General features: G+C 37.7%; 1 protein-coding gene across 1 annotated transcript; it reads right to left on the reverse strand.

The window, feature by feature from the left end:
• Positions 1 to 1,939: 1,939 nt before the first annotated feature.
• LOC145766506 (uncharacterized) lies at positions 1,940 to 17,189 on the reverse strand. Its single transcript, XM_082578235.1, has 11 exons — positions 17,036 to 17,189; positions 15,865 to 16,015; positions 15,025 to 15,230; positions 14,197 to 14,406; positions 11,016 to 11,119; positions 9,486 to 9,587; positions 7,547 to 7,720; positions 7,166 to 7,300; positions 2,722 to 2,882; positions 2,353 to 2,438; positions 1,940 to 2,157 (listed from the first exon to the last, which is right to left on the reverse strand). Exons 1-11 carry the CDS (start codon positions 17,187 to 17,189, stop codon positions 2,042 to 2,044), a joined length of 1,599 nt encoding a protein of 532 aa, XP_082434361.1. The 3' UTR covers positions 1,940 to 2,041.
• Positions 17,190 to 21,191: the final 4,002 nt, after the last annotated feature.

Here is a 21,191-nt window from a genome sequence, read left to right on the forward strand (position 1 = left end):
AGTTGAAAAGGTTAAAAGGTTCCGAAACGTGATTTTGGCCAAAGTAGAGTAATTCCATTCTGTTATACGCCTATGAAGCAGCATTCTCGAACACAACAAGATAATCTTATTTTCTTTATTACATCAATCTGTATTGAATGATAGTGCCAACAACCAAGATATACCCAGCTAATCAAGCCAGCTGATTTTTAAATCGTGTTGGCTTCTGAAGCAATCGCATTTGCCTCGATATAACTTGTAATTTATCTTTAAAACAACTTTCAGTCTATGTGTTTGTGTAACTAAAAAACAATAATTTACGAAGTAAAACACTATCCTTTCAATATCTGTGTTTCATATAGCATAAGGTTAAAATGATGTTTAAGCACGTCTTTTGCCACCAGTTATCAAACAAGGATTTGAGAGAATTTTTATTCTCGGACTGGAAAAGCTTCTTTGAGAACTTGGTTCTGGCAGTTTCGCATACTTGTAGACACTTTGAACCACTGACGAGACCTGGTCACCGAAATTAACAGAGTGAAGTTTCTTCTTGTCGTTGTCTGTGAATTATACCATCCTTGATGCGCCGCTGAATGGAGAGCTGTTCATGAAATACGTTGCTCTAACGCACTCCCCGAAAGCCGAGCCAGCGCTGCTTGATCTTGCGATTTCTTTGTGCACAAAATCTGGCACTGACTTGTTTTCTTTCTTCACTACCATCATCTCCGGGCATTTCCTTTGGTCGAGAGTTGGAGGCAAAGAAGCACCAAATTTGTTTATTGCATAGTTGTTGAAAGGTCTAAATTCTAAATAAACACTTAATATGGTAGGTCTGGGGGCTTGCCCTCAGACAATTTTGACACATTTTACTCTGTTTTAGTCTTTTTTTGTTTCCTATTAATGTTTATTTTTTGTTCAAGATGTGCACTTTGCATGTGGCCAAATTATTCATCAAATTGATAATGAAATTCTATAGAAATTTGGGTTGCAAGGTTTTGTTTCAAATTTAATGTGAATTACAAATAATCTCTTCTGAGACCATAAAAGTTTTTTTTCGACGAAGTTTTACAAAGCGTTGCAGGATATAGCCTACTGCTTTTCAGTAGCATTTTTTAAACTCGTCTGAGCTTTTCCCTTCCTTCCTATAATATACAGAGTATATTTCACTACAGCACGTAGGCTATAGGCCTACTGTTCTTCTACAGAGTTAGTTCTAAAATAACTTAGCTTAATTTAGTTGGTAATTCGTTGAGTGACCAATGTGTTTTTTTAGTACAGTAATATTGTAGCCTTTTTTAGTTTTTAAAGCGCACATGAAAGAAGTTCTAACCTTAATCCCCTTCTGAAAACGCGTGTGTTCAACTTCAATACACTTGCTTGGGTTAATGAAATGTGATTGAGAGAGAAAAGGGCCCATTTTTCTAAAAATAGAGAAAAAGTTACACTTTTTTGGGAGGCACTTGACCAAGTTTCCTTCTAGATCCGCTACTGGTTTGATCTTGTTTTAAATCTATAGTTTAACTGCTTTCTCACTGATGCTTTCTTGAGGTCTTTATTAGCTAACTGCTTTCTCACTGTTAAATGCTTTCTTGAGGTCATTATTAGCTACTACCTTTGTTCTGTTTATTTTCCTTCCATTGGTTACCTATGTACAAAATTACTTTGAATTTCCATTCGGAGTCATTTTACAAAAGATACAATATAAAAAAACTCTCAGTGATGTTAGATTACAGGTAGGCTACGTTCAACGTGCACGATAAAACCATAATAAATTCCTGATTTAATGAAAGTATTGCAGTTTACTAACAAACTCAAAACTTATAGCATATAGTGCAATTACCAAGATGAAATTGGACATCAGCTGATAGGTCATTGGATTAGGCCACCTCTCGTGGCGGTACAACATTTTACTTTCAAACAACGTGTCTCGAAAAAACTCTTTATTTAAAATCATGGCAAGCATAAACAATAAACATCTTTTTTGTTCATATTGGAATCCACAAGTAGCCGTTTTTGAATACGGTGAAAGGTTTATTGCATTTTTGCAGCTTGTGGTTTTACATCATGTCCGCATTTCGTCATACATTGTTGTGTCATATAATCCTTCAGGCCCTCGTGCGGAGATTTCTTCGTATGCAGGCGAACTGATGTTTGATGTCCCATGAGCAGAAGGTACTTCTAAATTTATTTAAAATAATTAAGTGAGACTTATTGGTCACTTAATTACTGTAAAACTCTTGCCTACGTATACTCTATTTTGATACTTTTATTTTTACTTTAAATTAAAATTCTTTTACTACATAAAAAAGATCATGTCTCAACAAAGCGATCTCCCAACAAAAGTTGTACACATAAAATCTACTCCAAAACAACCTGCTGTCGGACCTCCTGCAAATGATTGGTTCCTGGTACTTTGAGTCTCATTCATTTGATGTTTTCTTTGTTTTTCAGATAATTTCCTAAAAACAATCGAAAAGTGTGTCAAAGCGTTCAATGTCACTGTAGCCTACTAAAAAAGGGGTAAGTTTATTTATCAAAAAGTCTAGAAAATTTTAATTGTTAATGGTAAACCAAGCTTAAAATTTCAAGCTTAGAAATTGTAAACCCATTTTTTGAACTACAGAACTCCTGGTTCTCTTTGCAAGCGTTAAAATTTATAACTTGTTATGTCAATAAATTCTCATCTTTAACTCTCTCTAACAAATGCAGGCTACTGCAATACGCTATCCTGATCAGATTTACCTTTTCCTTTGAAAAAGAAAAAATCCGCATAAAAGTAACAAAACAACGGCCAAGGAAGCTCCAATTCCTGCTCCTATTGCAACGTCATTATTGGACGGAGATATGCAAACCCCCATCACTGGCATTGCAGCACTTTCTCCAGCACAAGACTTTGTCTGAATCTGATGGAAAAATATAATTGGTTTGTGCAAATATTTTTAGAGATATTTGTGCAACATTTGTTCTCAAACTGGGCTTCTGAAAAGTCGTGTGCAATTGTGCATTCTTCAATGGGTCTGCGTATCATCCTTTAGATTAGGATTTGATGAAAAACAGGTTTTTGTTGAAAATTTATTCAAAGTTTAGTTATATTTGTGGTTGATACAAATGTTTGTAGGGGTTCAGCTAAAATCATTTTGTGAGCATTTAATAATTATCAATTTGTGTAGACCTCAGTTAAAAAAAAATAAACCAAAACATGTTTTTTTTTTCGAAAATGGCTAATAATTTGACTTGTACTGTACAGTATAGCCTATAATAAAAGAGCACAAACGAAATTATTTTCACACAAGTTAGTTCAATCATAAACAGCTAAAAATCGTTCATATCAAGTATTGTTGTGGGCAGTGTTGTAGGTTGACGGCGTCAATTTGACGGCTGAATCTAAAGCCGTCAATTAATTTTTTAGTTGACGGAAGTGATAGCGCCGTCAACTATTTTAATGATTTTAAGCGTCAAGCGCTATGGGTCATTTTTCGTTTTCAAGGAAAATCTCGTTTCACAATGAGAGTTTCACATTGTATTCTGGCCAGCGCGACTCATCCGAATTACCCGCTTTCACGTTGGTTGGAATGGCTCCCTGGAATACAAGGGAAAGAAGTTCGCCAAATGGTGATATCGAGAACGAGGGATCAGAGAGAGAAAGCGAAAAATCAATGAATGTCATCGCGGAGGTTGAAGAAACTTTATTTCAAGAGCTCTATGCCCCTGAAAAGAGCAATGTTGGTGCAGTGGACCTCGTTAAAATAAGATTTATATAATGCTAAGCCATCACAACACGCTTGGAACAGTGATAGGCTTCCTTTCCGAATAAACGTTTTCAAGACTTGTTTTTGATATACAACCAGTGATGGGCATTATCGGCGATAATTTATCGGCGACAAATTTTTATCGCTTATCGTTATCGCTTAATTATTTTTTCAGTTATCGTTTATCGTTATCGCCAAAGGCAATATTTGATTATCGCCGATAATTAATCGCCGATAAATTTTATTTTGGATCAACACACAAGTGGAAAGAACATGAAAAGTAATATTTTTACTAGCCACCTAGTTCATGAAACTGAAATTAGAACCAGTTCTTCTTCAGTGCCTGAAGTGTGTGTGCACAGGTCGTTGTTATGGGAGGGGCACGCCCCCTGCAGCGACAGCCCTGACAACACAATAATTTTTAGAGTTGCAAATTGCAATGCAATGAAATGCATGCAACAAGTCTCTTGTTGTTTTGATGCAATCGGCAATCGCGAGTGAATTTTACAATTAAAATGTAAGCGCACAGGCGGTACAGATTCCTTTGAAGCGAAGCGAAAGAAATTGGCAAGTGGTTTATGAAAGTGTCGCAATACGAGGCCGCTTTTACATCAGAAACATGGTCTTTCGCGCCACCATCACTGAAACAAGTCATTGCAGAATATGATATTGCATGAAGCATTTGACATGCAGACCGACATCACACTTTTTGCATCTTGTAGTAGTTTTTGCATGACAATAGGCGCATCGAGTTGCGTGGTAAAATTATGCTAAGTACAGTATACCCTTTCTCATTTACCTATGCTGCATAGCCGAGTGGTGAGAGCGCTGGAACGGCAATCAAAAGGGCAGGACACTGTCTTTCGCAGGACACCTAAAGGCATGCCTGAAGGTGGACATGAAGATTGGCTTCCTTGCCTTCCCGTCCACTTAATCTAAATCTTCAACCACTGGGCGTAAGCCTGGATACGACGACGATTTACCTATGCGACATAGCCAACGTTCAATCAAATATTTTTATTCCCACTAATAAAAATATAATAATAATTAGTGCCTATAATACTAATTAGTGTCTAACAGTATACAGTGCCTATATTGTAATTCTTATCTCAACAAATCAGCGTTCTGCCATTGCTTTAATGATGGTGTTCACAAAGAAAACAGAAAATTTTATCTGAAATTATCAGTAAACTTAAGTTACGATAATTATGTTATTTTGGCAGCCGATTGTAGCATCGAATAGACAGCGATAGACACGTGTTTCGCCCATGAGGCTGGGCTCATCAGTATCGCACCGTATTCTTGCCACTTGAGTAATCGACCGCCGCTTTACCAGTCAGTTTAACTCTTATCTTTGTGGAAAGAAAGAGCCAACAAAACCAACAACGTTTAATTGGAGGTCTCAATGGCTGGCGTGGAAGCTACACCGTTCTGGTTAGCGAAGCGTCACTGCAGCTCGCTGTGCTAGTGAGTAATCAGCCTTGTGCTGATAGCCGGGAAGAACGCCTTTCTTCACATTACGATAATTATGTTATTGTTCTTGAACAAACACGACTAATTTGACAAGCTTGATGGATTTCACAGTATGCACATTTTTACTACCAATAACGCTTAAAGTGCCTCTGACAGGAAAATAAATTCGCTAAATTTACCTAAGATACCAAAAAGATGACACTAACAAACTTTTCTGACCAGCAAATCGTAAAAAATATCAACAGGCTACTAAGTTACACGCTTGCAAACTTTCGTTGACATCGGCGAATCTGGCACTCATTCAATTGCGAAAATAAAAACGGCAACACCGTTGTGACGTCACAGTAAGCGGGAAGGATACATTCTTTCTCTGTGATGACTTGGTAAAGTATGGTACGGCTACTGCAAAACGTGAATGTGTGGGGCTCTGTTGATCTAAAGCATGCGCAAATTAAGAATTACCGAAATGAAAAAGTGAACTTATTATTACTATCAGGTTTCGATCAAATAGGTTGAGTTTACTTTTATCAAACAGCATCTCAATTAAATTGAAATTGCAGTTTCATAGGGATACAATTTTCATACTTTTTTATTTGTCCTAATCTGGCTATAGCCAATTGCAGTGTAACAACAGTATTTCACAAACAGCACCTTTGATTTATGGTTGAGGCAATGCCTACAAATTGCTGTTTATGTGACATTGTCAGTGACAAAGACCGTGTGCTTTCTTTTCCCACTTTCCCACAAAACAAGGTACTGAGAAGAAAATGATCAAAGTTTTCTTCAAGTGTTCGAAAGTGGTATGGGTCATACAAAACTAGTCGTATATGTTCACTTCACTGAAAATGATTTTGTTAATACCACTCAAGTAAAAATGCCTACAGGCATGTGTTAGAGTGTATACTACATTACTACAAGGTGATGCTCTCGGAAGCAACAATCGGATTGTGATGCCGTCGTGCATTGTTTGGCGAATCCGAAACAATTTTCCAGATCCAGATGGCCGTTACACAGGATTTCAATGGCCAACTGAAGGCACATTATGAGCGAGAGAGAGAGAAAGAGAGAACTTTTATTTATTTTTGAATAGTGATGATGAATTAAATATGAATAATGATTCGTACGATTTCTTCATTTTTCACTTAAAGTATATTTTAGATTTTGTAGGAACGTATCCAGTACAGTTTTATTAAACTGCAAAAAACAATAAATCTTCGAAAAAAGCAACCGCTTATACCAACTCCGACCAAACTGTGATCCAGCAATTACATCTAGGAAGCGTTTGTTTCATCCGTTGCTAACGACGTCCACTTAGGATGTCGTAATACCACCAAAGTCGTCCCAGAGCAGTGAAATATGGAGTTTCGCCTGTGGTGGCGCTGCGGAGCAGTCGTTTGATTAAATTACACCCTAACCAGTCGAGCTACGAGGTTAAGATTAAAAAGTTCGCTAAGTGTAATTCTGCGCTAGGAAATGCTTTAAAAAGTTACTATACTTGGATCCCACCTGTCAGGGGCACTTTAAGATTACTGATAAATTTTCAAGCATTTTGCGTTTTTTGGAATTTTTTCAATTATTGCTGACTTTGCTGTAAACAGCCCGTAAAAAGCAAAATACAAAGTTTGGAATTTTAGGACAAATAAAGCAAACTGTTTTATCTACGGCCTAGCACTTCACTAGTATCATAAGAAATTAAACGTTTACACAAAAAAAATGTTCCAATAACTTGTTGGCGTCGGACACAATAAGCAAAATCAGGCCAATTTATCGTTTTTTTTTTTGTCCGAATTTTATGCCACCTGGTAACCCTGGCTGTAAGCAGCACAAATTTTTACCTTTTTACAACTTGCATGTAAAACGTAATAGGTCGTTTTTACAACAAAGACTACGAAAGTCAGCTACAATATACAGTCTCTATCTGAAACCAATAGGCCTACTTAATTTTTACATGGAGTAAATCTCACTTGAAATTGAACAACATTGTTGGATCCATGCTCAGATAAATCTATTAAACTTTGTCTGATAGAAAGATTCCCTGCTTGACTTTCAGGATTCAAAACTTCTGTAATCGTTCTTGCTTCACTACTGGAGGCAATGATCTGCGGTTGTGAAATTTCAATATAACAAAAGTTTTTGTAGTAGCTTAATTAGGCCTAACAACACAAATTTTTCAACTTGTCAAATAAGTAGCCTAGTGTAAAGTATTGATGACAAAAGCATGAGAGAGTGTCATACTCATATAGTCTATAGACCCAAATTGAAAGCAACAAGTTGAGATTCTTAGCTAAAAGAAACAAAACACCACCATAATTATTATAAAACAAAAAATACATATAGCTTCCAACCTTGTACGAGATGTTAAAAGCAAATTCGAAGTTTTGGCTCCATTCAATAATACAATTTTCTGTTGATTTTACGATGTAGGCAGAATTTACTGGTTCCGGCACAATTGCTCTAATATCTCCTTCAAGAGTCTTGGTAATGCTTAACGATGTACAGTTTGTGCTTTTCAGTGTTACCTAATAATGTAATAAAAAATACTCACTTTTAATATAATATTTTTGATTTAAATTTGTTAGCAGTTGATCAAATCACCACGGCAAAAAGGAGAAAAATGCCATCTACAGTGCAAAACAGACTAAAAACATATTCAAGTGGTGAGATACTGATGAGCCTAGCGCCCTAGCCTCATGGTTAGGGCAACCAAAAGTCAATAAAGTCAAAAATGTTCTGCTTTGTTCAAAGTTTATAAAACGTCCACAAACTAAATTTCAGGCTGACACGAAGAGAGGTTTCAATGTTATTAAGTAAACAAAAGGCAAATTTCATGGTTAAGTCAAACTTTTCTTTTAAGTTTAACATAGTTTTTATTCTCTCTGTTGATATTTTATTAAAGTTACACAGATAGCCTACTAATTTTTTGTTGTTGCAATTTTTGTTGCTTTTCGGATGTAGGCTAATAATCCATTTGTTGCAATTTCTGAAGTAATAAGTTTGTTTCGCCCACTACTGACGATTGAATAAATGAATATTAGCCAACTACCCTGCTGTTGATGAGTTGGTTGCCAGGGTTAAAGCAGTGACCATTAAAAACAGGTCAAGAAGAGCTAGTTTTACTTCCGTTGGCCAACCTCCACAGCCAAATGTAACTAGGCCTACTGTAGATGGGGCACTTGGTTGAAAGCTGCTTTCTATTATTCAAGAAGTAAGAAATATTGTGGAAGGCTTCCATGATCGCGGTGTCTTGCTGCGGCATGCTCAAGATGCTGTAAAAGCTCCCAATTTAGCTACTCACCTTGTAAAAATAGAGGAGCAGTAGGCTACAGTGCACTGTTTGATATAATTCAGAAGATAGAAGACAGCCGTTACACCATTCAAGAAGCTTACCAGAAAATCACGTCCTTTGACTTTGGTGTTGATGGCTGCCAAATTGGAAAATATATTCAAGCAAGAATCTCAAGGAATGACATCAAGTGCTTTGTGAAAATGGGACGAGATGATATTTCACCACATTTATATAGCCTGTTGAGGAACTCCCAAGCAACTTCTGTATCAGTAGAGCGAAGCGCTTCTCTATTTTAGGAAAAAATTTGGCGAGAGATAGGAATTTCAAAGGCGATAACGTGAAACATTACTTGATGTTGAAGTATAACACTGCAGAACCCTCTCAGTAATTTTTGGATATTTAAAGACCCTCCATATTTATTTTTTGCAGTTTTTCAAGTGACTTTCATTACCTGTTTGTTTGCTGTGGTGTTGTTGAGTCTTCCACGTTTTTCTTATATTTCATTAGAAAAATAAGATATCCTTACCTAACGGTTTGATTTCTAATGTGCTTTGTATTTCGCATTTGAGTTGCAAACGCAGAAAGTTATTGGTCAAAATTAGGTCAAAATTTGTGAATTATAAAGTCAAAATTTCAAGTTTTTAGATCAAAAAATTGGTTGCCCTACTCATGGGCAAATTATAGGCTACATGTGTCTATCGCTGTCAATTCTTGAAAGTCTACACTCGGCTGCCAAGAAGCATTTTTGCTAGATAGGCATCTATCTTACTAATAAATGGTGAATAACAATTAGCATAAAATAGATTAGTTTAAATCAAACAAGTTAAGATTTCGCTATTACAATTTCAAAACTCACTAAGGAAGTTATTAAAACATCTAGCACTATGTTGTTTTCTTTTAATCTGCAAGTTGCGCATTGTGCAGTCTATAGATAAAGTTTTGCTATTTCCAGTTTTGCGTGACAGACAGGATTTGTTAAAATTAATTATGAAAATTACCTTCACAGAAAAGTTGTTTCCTGTTGCTGTTGAATCTTCAATAAATACTTCACCTTCAAGTAGAGGGGCTTTCGAACGTACCAGTTTTTGCATCTCTTCAACCTGCATACAGAAAAAAAATACGGTACTTTCATTTTACGTTAATTCAACTTTTGCAAACGCTGAATCAAGCAAAGTTAAACTGACTGGTAAAGGCGGTGGCTAACAGTCTGTGGCAGAATTAGTGGTGCGATACTGAACGAGTGTCACGGTGTCTATCGCTGTCAATTCTTGCTAAAATCGGCTGCCGAGAAACATAATGTTGATTAGATGGTCTAAATTGCTTGTTTGGAAGCTACACCGTTACGGTTTGCTTGTCGCAATTGCTCACTGCAAAATTGTAAAAGCATGTGTCATTTTGCTTAAATTTTCGCACACCAAACCAACAAAACTGTTCTTTTTTTTTTGATTCAACAGCTGTAGATGTAACAAACTGTAGATGTAGATGTAACAAACTTTCTATATCTGTAGGAATATTGTCGAAACTCAAATACATTCTACCAAACAAAACATTATTACAATTATACTACGCACTGGTAGGCTACATTCTCATATCGTATATGGGATAACGATTTGGGGTTCATGCTGTAAGACACAAATGAACAAGCTTAGCACCTTACAAAATAAGGCTGTCAGAATAGTAGCAGGTGGCAGGTGGTCTGATCATGTCACACCTTTCTATAAGAAACTTAACATACTCAAGCTTAAAGATTTGTACGAACACGAAATTGTTAAATTCATGTTTAAATTTGATACGGATATATTGCCTCTGCCTTTCGCACACTACTTTGAAAAAACCAAACTCATGTAGGCTATAATGCACGTCTTACTAGACACTCTTCCAATGATTGTTATTTTGTCCCACGTTACGCCTCATCTCGACTCCAGCGCAGCATTAAATATGCCGGAGTGAAAGTCTGGAACTCCTTACCAACGAGCTTGCGTAAATTGTCATTTTATTCTTTTAAAAAGCAACACAAATATTTACTCATCGCCAAATATTAGCACGACTAATTTTGTACTCCCTTCATGCTACCGATAGGCTACTTTGGCTACTAAATATATTTCTCTGTGCAAGACCATCATCTAACACCTTGTCTCAATTTTCGTTATTGAATTATTCATTGTGTTCTCTATCCTATGTCGTTTATTCGTAGTGATCCTTTAGATTTCGTAACTAACTGTTATCGCAATTTTAGATCTTCTATTAAAATCTGGGGTAGGCTACTGCTTGACTGTTAATCTGCTTGACTCGAAGACCCATGCTCTCTTCACAGATTCCCGTTGCTGGAACTTCCTTTTTATTGCTGTATTTATTGTACTATATTAACCTACAACGAAATAAAATTAATCAATCAAAACAACCACGTAAACAAGAACTGACTTGCTGTAAACTGCACGTCAAGGGGTATCCACAACAACAACGAAGCATGGCAATGGCGCAAACATTGTATAAAATTGTCTGCGATTTTGTCAATCAATTAACTTTACCTCAACGTAGAGACCACTATGGGTTGATAAAATTTCTTTTATGAGCATCGGGTTCCAAAAAATCCTCAATCCTCTGCACGGAAACACTTCTACATTAGCGGCAACTGCAAGATATTCAAGCAAAGTAATCTGGTTGTTTCATTGCAACAACAATCTGATATTGAATTTACAGCCTAATTGATTTCACAGAAATAAAAAATATGACAAAATTTGTTTATGAATAGCGTTGCTGTGTTCATTTCACACATGTAACCAGCAGGCCTATGATATTCAGTTTGAACGTCTCAATTGAGGCTTTTGTGATAACGGATGGAGGTAGCCTTTTGTAATTCTGATATTTGTTTTGCGGATTAAATTAAGGTTATAATATTTAATATGTTTTCAAGTACTACCGATTTATTGCTTTTGCATATTTTTCAGGACCTTCTAATGATCCTCTTTTTAGGGTGAAACAGGCTGTAAAGGGTTTATAAAGAGAGTAATAACTATATTTGATTTAAATATATTTTTGTATCGCTGAGTGCTTAAAAAGTAACGAGTTTTAATGTGAGCTTTATAAGGTCATCGGTATTATCTAATAGGGTATAAAACTCACACTGAGCGACTTTACCTACATAGGCTAATACCTACATAATGTACTAATACAAATCGGGAAAAAAAAACTATTCGAATTATATAGTTTTACAAGCTACAGTAGTGTAGAATGCAGGATATTTGAGTTTCATTTATTCTTAATCATAGGCCTACCTACATTATAAATTGACTTAGTCGTCGTCTTCGTGTGAGGGTCTGCGGCCGACGCTCTATCTGCGGCCGACCTTTTACCACCCTAGATTCACCATGTTTCCGGACTACACTGGAAGGCTATTAGAGAGCAGCCAGCAGTCTTTGGTTTCATCATCCATGACGCATAGACCTTCCACTCCGTTAAGTGGCTTGAAGATGGTACAGTCATTGATGATGTGGTCTGCGTTTGTTCCTCGGCACCACATTCACAGGAGGGGAAAAAGCCATTCCCCATTTGTGCTTGGTTGAGCAGAAAAGCCCGACGCCCGTACGAAGACAGTTGAGGCACCCGTTCCTGTCTTTGTAGTATCAGGCCAATGGGGCGTGTGTCGGTGTCGGAGATGAACGAATGGAGTCTGGTGGCGGTTGACTTCCATTCAGAACTCCATTTATGGTCCGTCCAAGTAGCCGCAGAGATGTTTTGCTCATCAGCTTCGTTAATCAGAAGTTGAGCGGCTGGCACGAATGAGTGTCTTCATTTCAGTTGACGGGGGTGCTCGTTTGGGAAAGCAGAGGTCTTGTGGTGGAGAAGATGGTTAGGCTCCAGTGACCGTCGACCAAAAGACAGAATGGCTTCTTCACGACGAATCTCAGCAGGCTAGATGCCAGCGAGAATGGGGAGATTGTCCAATGGTGTGGGACGCAGGCAACCGGTCACTGTGCGCAGGTTGCTGTTTATGGCAGTGTCGATAGTATGGCAGTGAGCACTGCGGCAACAAATAGGTGCACAGTATTCTGCTGAAGAGTAGACAAGGCCTAAGGCAGCTATATGCAAAATGTCAGCCCTCGCTCCCCAACTGTAGCCTGCCAGGCGCTTAAATGGCGCAGCGCGGGATGTCAGTTTCTTGCGCAGTGACACCAAATAATGGCGGTACGTGAGCGATCTGTCTAGTGTCACCCCAAGGTACTTTGGTTCGGGGCAGAAGGACAGAGATTTTCCGTTGTTCTGGACATGTAGCTCACGATCAGCTTCCCGATTGTTTAGGTGGAAATATGTTGCCACAGTTTTGGTTTCCCTGAGTTTCAGTCGCCAGTTCTGCAGATAAGCTCGTCGTCGTCGTGTGAGCGTCTGGGGCCGAGGGTCTATCCTTTTACCACCCCAGATTCACCATGTTCCCGGACTACACTGGAAGCCTGCTAGAGAGCAGCCAGTGTTTGGTTTCATCATCTATGACACGCAGACGACCTTCTACTCCGTTAGGTGGCTTGAAGATGGAGCAGTCATTGATGATGTGGTCTGCGGTCTGTTCCTCGGCAGTACATTCACAGGAGGAGGAAGAATCCATTCCCCATTGGTGCATGGTTGAGCGGAAAAGCCCAACGCCCGTACGGAGATGGTTGAGACGCACCCATGCCTGTCTTGGTAGTGTTAGGCCGATGGGGCGTGTGTCGGCGTCGGGGATGAACGAATGGAGTCTGGTGGCGGTTGACTTCCATTCAGAACTTCATTTATGGTCTGCCCAAGCAGCCGCAGAGATGTCTTGTACATCAGCTTCGTTGATAAGAAGTTGAGCGGCTGGCACGGATGACGAGTGCCCGGTTGGTATGGGCAAGCTGCTCTACAACTTTGATCTTGCTTGTTGTGTAGCCTTCTATGTTGAGCTGCAGAATGGTGGGGCGTCTGAACTTGTCCATTGCCCCTTGCAGCTGTGCCGTCCGGGTGGAGGCTCTTGGTTGACAAGTTTTGTTTGGCATCTGCTTGGGTGCAGATGTTACTCACAGGATGGGGCACGAGGAGCTACTTGTCGTCCATCCCAGATAAGCTGATAAGCTGAGAGGGTTTTATGTTCTGGCTCAAGGTGTCTTTTAGATTTTCCCACGACTTTGTGGAGTGGAGAAGTTCCAAGGTCGTCTACATAAGCGTATTTTGTGGAAACCGAGGTTGGCAGGTCGTGGGTGTAGATGTTGAAAAGAAGTGGAGACAGGACCGATCCCTGTGGGATGCCGTTTTTCAGGCGTTTCAGTCTTCTTCGCCGTGAGTTGCTGGTGGTGAAGGTGAAGCTTCGATTTCTGACAAGTTCCATAATCGACAAGGATGGACAAGAAGTGGCTTCTCGTGCCCCATCCTGTGAGTACCATCTACACTCTAGCAGACGAGAAACGAACTTGCCAACAAAGAGCCTCCACCCGGACGCACAGCTGCAAGGGCCAACTGATAAGTTCAGACGTTCCACCTTCCTGTAGCTCAACATAGAAGGATATATTGATTGATAAGTGAAGAGATAACTCTTTGTGTAGTCTGTCTCAGAAAGTGAAATTAAATGCATAACCAGAGTGCACAAATTGCAGTGGTCACATGACCAAACTTGCTGGGTAGAAATATCCTCAGGGATTTTTTTATGTTGTTTAATTGTTTATAATAATCGAATTTGAGTTTCATTACAACATAACTTACATTGAAATTGACAAACAAAATAAGCAGCATCCTGATCACAGCTTTGTGGACGAAGATTCACGCCATTGTCATAAGTTAAAGGCCAGGACATTTGTTGACAAATATCTCTTCTTGATTGTGGAAAGTTTTTATCAATTGTTGAAGAGCCATCGCTCCAAAACCAGTTGGTTTCATTCTCAGGAGATCGAGCCCCAATGAATACACTCGTGTCTAAAAGAAATGTGCGATGTTGTTTTAATGCTTATTACCTATTCTATTTACTCTTTGATTCTCTTCTCTGATGAGACATGATCCACAATTCAAAAGCAAAGTTCAAAAACAAGTTACAGGTTAGGCCTACGAGCAACCTAAAACACTTAAAAATATCATGACATCAAACTAGAGCTTAAAAATTCTAAAATCGGTTGTAAAAAAATGTTAAATTTTTTTAAAAACATTTTCCGTTTACTGTAGTTTAATCAGATTGCATTGGAAAACTTTAATTTTAAATTGCTGCAGTTTAAACTTACTTAAATTGGCTATGACGAAGCTTAATTTTTTATTCTACGTTTTATCAACTCAAAAAGAGAACATTATTACATATTGTCAATTCTGGCAGTTTTGACTGGAAGATTTTTTAAATGATCGTTGACTGCCACCCACATTTTTTGGAGTTTGTCTTATTCAAATGACTTAATCCACTCAACTGCTATCAGAAAGACCTATAGCCTACTGTTGAATCATTTCAATAACATTAAAAGTACTTCATCTAAAAGTTTTCTATTTTTAAAACATAATCAATAATTATGGTGGTTAAAATAGCATCGCTGTGGTAATAAAATAGCCAACCTGGAATGTACAAAATTGGTATAGGAAAGTCTGGTAGAAATCCAGGATACAAAACATTGTTATGTAAAGACAATCTGCTTGTGAACTGTTCCTCATCAGTGTGAAAATAATGATATAGTTTTATAGCTCCTTGTGATAATTCGCTTCCTCCAAATAGGGCAAAGTTGAAATTCCATCCCGAATCGCATGCCGGCCTTATAGAATCTCTTCCAACAAACCAACAGAACATAATTCTTTGAAAAAAGTTTTCTGTTGCTCTGTAATAGTCACTAAACGTTTTAACTTTTATGTAGATTGTAGTGTATGCCAAGCGTCAATCTTCATAAAGGTTACTATTATACTTCAAGTAATATAAGGGCATCGTCGAACGTGACATTCTTTAGGCATGACCACGATTTTCAGTGCAATCAAATGTAAACAGTACGGTAGGTTTACCGTGCAGTCAAATACAGTTTCATTGTTTGGAAATATGGTATTTGATAAAGTAGCTCATAGTTCTCAACTTAAAATGTATTAATTTCTGTTAAACTCATAGAAACACAATGACAAAATTACATCCACACCATTAAGGCCAAGTCTTAGACATGGTTGTTTTTTGTTCAATTATTGACCATGAGATGACGTCTTCACAAAAAAGTATTCTAAACTTATTGTAATAGCTTCAATCTTAAACCTTTTATTGAATAGGTAGGCTTTCCTCACGCTGCAGTGACTAGTAGCAAAACATAAAATAATTTTTGTAATTAAAAAGAAGGCATAATATAAGAAAGCACTTTTGTTCTGTATTCAGGCAGCAGGTTGGCTTGAATACAGCGTAGCCTGCTTTGGTTTTATTTTTACCTTTTGTACAATTTAAAACTGGATAGTTCCCCTTTTGGCGGTGTATTCCATAGTGCTAAATTGGTGTTGCTAGGATCAATGCCAGCGTTGAAGTAATATTTTGTCAGATTGTCGTTCAAAGGGTTTTTGAAAACTTGCACAATTTGCAAATCTGCAAAATAACATATAGGCTATGCGAAAAAAAACAAAAAACAGTAGCCTACAAAATTAAATGTTAAAACACAACAGGTATTCGAATTGAAAGTTGCTTATTGGTCTTATCTAAATTCGATAGTTTTAAGAAAAAAATATGGTAGGCTAAATCTACTCTCAGCCGGCTAAGCATTCCATTTTGACATCCATTTGAGGTCTGCAAACGTTAAATCACTTTAAAAAGGAAGGATTTGCTGGTAAAACTGTGCAAGCAGAAATAGCCTACTTTCAATAGTAAAAAAAAACAAAAAAAAACAAGAAAATGGCGAGAAATGAAGACATAAACATAAGAAAGTTTTTGTTGATTTAAAATAGTAGGCTATTTTTTCTTCATTTCGTAAACTTCACCTATTGTTACTTAAATACAAAGCTGAAATTGACGGAAAATTATCGAGCTTAAAATTGTAAGCAATTTAAAATGAAGAATTCAAACTTGGCAAGAATTCCTGCATAAAAATTCAACTAAGAACCCGATTAAGTTGGCTTACAGTTTGTACGATTTCACAAAGCAGTTTCCAGGTATTTGTGCACTTTTTATATGTCAGTAAAATATTTATCTTTGAAGAACGATTCAAGTATTGTATATAGACTAACATATCACACGATTGCAATTTGGAACTACATTTAAGCCATTGGCAGATGTAGCCTAGCCTATAGTCCTTCTACTTAGGCATAGTTTTAACAAATAGATTATTGTAGAGCCCACACTCGTTGCTTCAAGCTAAACTAAACGAATTTACTGATTAAACTTTTTTAGCATCACTTCTTTAGTTTACGCAATAAATTGAGTTTCGCTTTTAGCAGCATGATTGTTGCTTACTTCACAATGCAGATACTAGGCTAAAGACCTGTTAGATTAGACCATAGCCTGATGCTGCAAGTTCGCTGTGGTAACAGCGGTTTGCACTAGCTTTCGAAACACAGTTCTCTAGTCATGTGCTTATGACGAACGTTTCCTTAGTTTATGCTTATGTAAGACCTGCAGTATATTTTGCAATCAAATTCTGGAGAAGCAAGTCTTTGGTTTGTTGAGTTTGAACTTGAGCAAGTCTTCCGCCTGATGAACGGCACATCTTTTGTGCTGTGTTAGCGTCGGTTTGCTCTTCCGACAACACGTAGACCATGCCATCCATTTGTATTACGTTGTTGGAACATTCTGTTAAAACATACAACAATTGGAATGGATGGGCTACAATGAGAAATCAGCTGTAAAATATTTGTCGTATCATTATAGACAGTAGCAGATAGCCTATAGCCTTCGATTGTCTCACAACAGAATAGACCAGTGATTTTCAAACATCAGTGTTCCGAGAAAAATCGTCATGCGTTCCACAAGAAATTTATTAATTTGACTAGGCCTAGTGTTCCATGAAACAACGGTCAAAAATCAAAATCACAAGAGCTTCGGGTTTGTTTTTATGCAATTCCTGCCCTAATATCAACTTGTGCTCATCCAAACAAGCCTAGATACCGCACTGAGAAAAAACTGAAAGTGAATAAATTGTTGTTGTGTTGTTTATTTTGTTGCATAATTATAAAATTTCGTTTAATGTTTTGCAAGATTATTTTGCAGCGTGGTCCAACTACAGGCCCGCGGGCCGCATGCGGCCCGCGGATAGAATTTTTGCGGCCCGCGAGCTTTCAAAGTATTGATTTAATTTGTATTTATATTACAGAAAGTAATTTTAATTAGAACAAGTATAGCATTTGGACAAAAAGTGTCAAAAATTTAATTCAAAGTTGTAGACAGCAGGGCCTATACTGTTTCAACCTATCAGGTCTCGTCAGTACAACTGGGCTTCTTAAAGGCTGATATATACCTAGTGTTAAAGGCTGATATGTACCTTATGTACCTAAACTTCCTGTGCAATCTTGCTTTCCTTACAGACATGACAATGCACATGAATGTGTTAAACCTAAATTTGCAGGGGCAAAATGAAACCTCAGAGTGCTTCTGGAAATTAGTCAGCAAGGATAGATTTCCCAAACTGAAAATTTTTGCATTAAAAATGCACTCAATGTTTGGAAGCACATACATGTGTGAGAGTACATTTTCTAGAATTCAGCAAGTCAAGTCTAAAAACAGAAATCGAACGATAGACGAAACACTGGAAGATAGTCTCCGACTTGCTACCACTAACATTGAAATTGACGTAGAAACGATAGTATCAGAGAAACCTCGACCACAGGCATCTCACTGATAGAGCTTTGAAATAACTTTCAATTTGCTATTAATTTTAACAATTTCGATTTTTAACAACTTTAACAATTTTGATTACGCACTCACTATCATTTTATTGGAAATGGCCAGCATGTTGTCACGTTTTTGTAAAGTGGCTCGTAAGTTAAAAGTAGTTGAACCACGCTGTTTTAATGTATAAAGTGTTCCGTGGCTCAAAAAAGGATGAAAACACCAGAATAGACAAGTAGCCGGATCAGTTTTAAGGCTTATTCATTGGTGCCTGTTCCCAGAAAAACGGAAACAAAAACCAGAGGTAATTTATCGTCAACTCCTTGTGAGGCTGTGAGCAACATATCTAGTCTCCGTTACAACTAAATCATCATCATTAAGTTCCCTCCTCTCGTTGAGGGTTAGAAGCAATGAAGCGCCAAGTTTCTCTGTTGTGAGATTTTTCTACTGTATTTTTGTAATTAAGTCCTGACCACAGTCTTCAAGAAACTAAATCAGCCTAGGCCTACTCAAATTAACAAGTCCTTTGTAATAGCTACATTGCTAGGAGAAATCTGAAGCATTGCAAAAGCCTTCGATTGACAAAAATAACGTTTTCTAAGAAACTTTTTATGACAACAGTGAAGGCTTCTGTTTTGGCCGCCCTACACCAATCAAATACATTTCACTCGAGCAATTTAACATAAGTGGTTAGCTCTATCACTTTTTATTGCCTAGTAAATGATCTTACCTGATTTTGATAAGTGAAAGAAAAGGAACTTTATCAAGATTACAAACAATGCATACATATTGTAACAAGATGGAGAACGATTACTTTACTTTCTTTGCTCTTTGATGAGGTAGCTTACTGCAGGAAACACTACAACAGGTTACTTTTCAAAGGATTGAGAACTTTTCAGAACCTGAGCTTAAGCCTACTGCAGTTAAATATACTTTTATTTATTTTCTTTACACTTTTTTTTATTTGCCTTCAGTTATGCTTTCTTTCAATCAAACTTACATCAATGTAACTTTTATCCCGGCTTTTATCACATGCTGATTGCTGAATTGTTGCAAACATAGGCTATAGGCTAGTGTTGACTGCGGTACGCCTATATCTTGCTTGAATCAACCTAGAGAAAAATATTACTGACAAATGAGCTGTGCTGCATAACATCCTTCTCGGAGCAAAGTGCGGCGGGCTGTAGGCTAATAATATTCGAGTTTGCAAGTTTGTAATTCATTAAGTGTTATAACTTCGTGTTAGTATAAACTGCTACAGAAATACATCACAATTTGTTTTATGTCACGATATGGCAATGTCTAAAAACGTCGTGTAGCCTCTGCAGATTGCAGAGTAGTCAAAGCTCAATGTCACGTGACAACACAGCGTGTTGTGCTTTTTGTTTGTGCAATTATCTAGCTGTTGTGCTTCCGTTCATCTTGTGTAATCTGCTTGGACACTTTTTCTCTGAACAATTAATTTTTCTTCTTTCTAAATACTTGACCCGTTGTGCTGCGTAACTTTTCAGTTATCATTTCGTATGTGAGCAACATAAGCAGTTTCTCAAATCTTTAGATTACGCAGACCATATTTTTGTTCTTGTACCGTAGGCTACTATATATTTCTCTAGCATTTTTTACAAAATATTTTTTTTTTGCAAGCATGATGCAGGTTATATCATCCATGGTTATATGCATAAGCAACGCTCGCTATTTTGTTTTTTGTAATGTCAAACGTTGTATGAAACTCTGTCAAACGACAACAGAAAATAATGTTTTATTCTACCTGCAGACTAATGAGCCACTTGTTGCTGACAAATGAGCCTCTTGTTGCACATTATTGCATTGAAATCACATCAGGTTGACAACTTTTAGTCCGGCAGAAGTATGACTGAACCTGGAAATTTTATGCAAAGTTTTTTTTTTATTGATTTTGGTAGCCTAGGGTCTACTCTTTCAGAATCTGCCGGGTGCACTCCGTGCATCCTTGAGCGTTTTGAGAAATTCAAGATGGCGTCCAAAATGGCTGCCGTTTCAGATAACTCCCTATAACTCAGTTAGTAGGCAGGGGCGCCGGAAGCGGGGGGGCAGGGGGGGCGAATGCCCCCCCTGCCCTCAAATTTTCTGCAGACGGAGGGGCAGGGGGGGCAATGGTGCCCTTTTAAAGTCATGTAAGCTACTGCACATTTTGCAATATAACAATTTCTGCTATTCGCTTTTAGCCTAATTATAATCTTTCATTTTTGCTTCAAAATAATATTTACGGCACAAAATTTTGCAACACAGTACAGGCCTTAAAACTCGTTTTTTTTTCGACAGCCATCGTGGCCTAACGGGAGCTCCTTCTCGGCGGCCAAATCTGCGTGCTTGGAGGCCAAAATACAAATAACGATAGCACAAGTAAACAGAATTAAACTTGCAACAATGCTAAAATGATCACTTAGCGTTGTTGAAGTCTGGGCCTGGGCGACGTCCTACAATAGAATCGCTGCACCACGCAATAACTGCTTTATCGGGATTGTAATCCAGTACTATTCAAACGACACTCGCACGAGTGTCTCCAATGTGGCTGATTTTATAAAAGTTCGCTACTCCCCTAGAATTCTTTTTAGCAACGAAAAACAACGTTCGCATGTGTTGACGATGACGGCAAGGTAATAAAATAAGTATTTCAATGATTAAAACATTACTTGTAGGCTTTAACTGCCCTTTATCAGAACTGACGATGCACTAGCAAGTGCGAAATATTTTTTCTGTTAAATCTACTGACATCTGATCCTGTTGCCTTAGCAATTGAGGTTTTAGCTATTTCAATGATGTACATTACTAAAAGACATTACTAAAAGAAGCATAATTTTTGCAAAATATGATCAAAAAATGTTTTCCCATTGATGTCAACTAACTTTGTTCTCCTTTTTAACAACGATTCAATGTCCGACAACATCGAATCGACATAAAAACG

The sequence above is a fragment of the Aplidium turbinatum genome, chromosome 1 (genome assembly GCF_918807975.1).
Source record: "Aplidium turbinatum chromosome 1, kaAplTurb1.1, whole genome shotgun sequence".
Classification (NCBI taxonomy): domain Eukaryota; kingdom Metazoa; phylum Chordata; class Ascidiacea; order Aplousobranchia; family Polyclinidae; genus Aplidium; species Aplidium turbinatum.

Bases quoted from the DNA above. Each gene is read 5' to 3' on its own strand.
- LOC145766506 (XM_082578235.1), bottom strand. From the start codon at position 17,189: ATGGATGGCATGGTCTACGTGTTGTCGGAAGAGCAAACCGACGCTAAC. The intron at 14,407-15,024 runs GTTGGCTATTTT...CATTTCTTTTAG, and splicing joins ACCAATTTTGTACATTCCAG to ACACGAGTGTATTCATTGGG. The intron at 7,301-7,546 runs GTTGGAAGCTAT...TCACAACCGCAG, and splicing joins CTTTTAACATCTCGTACAAG to ATCATTGCCTCCAGTAGTGA.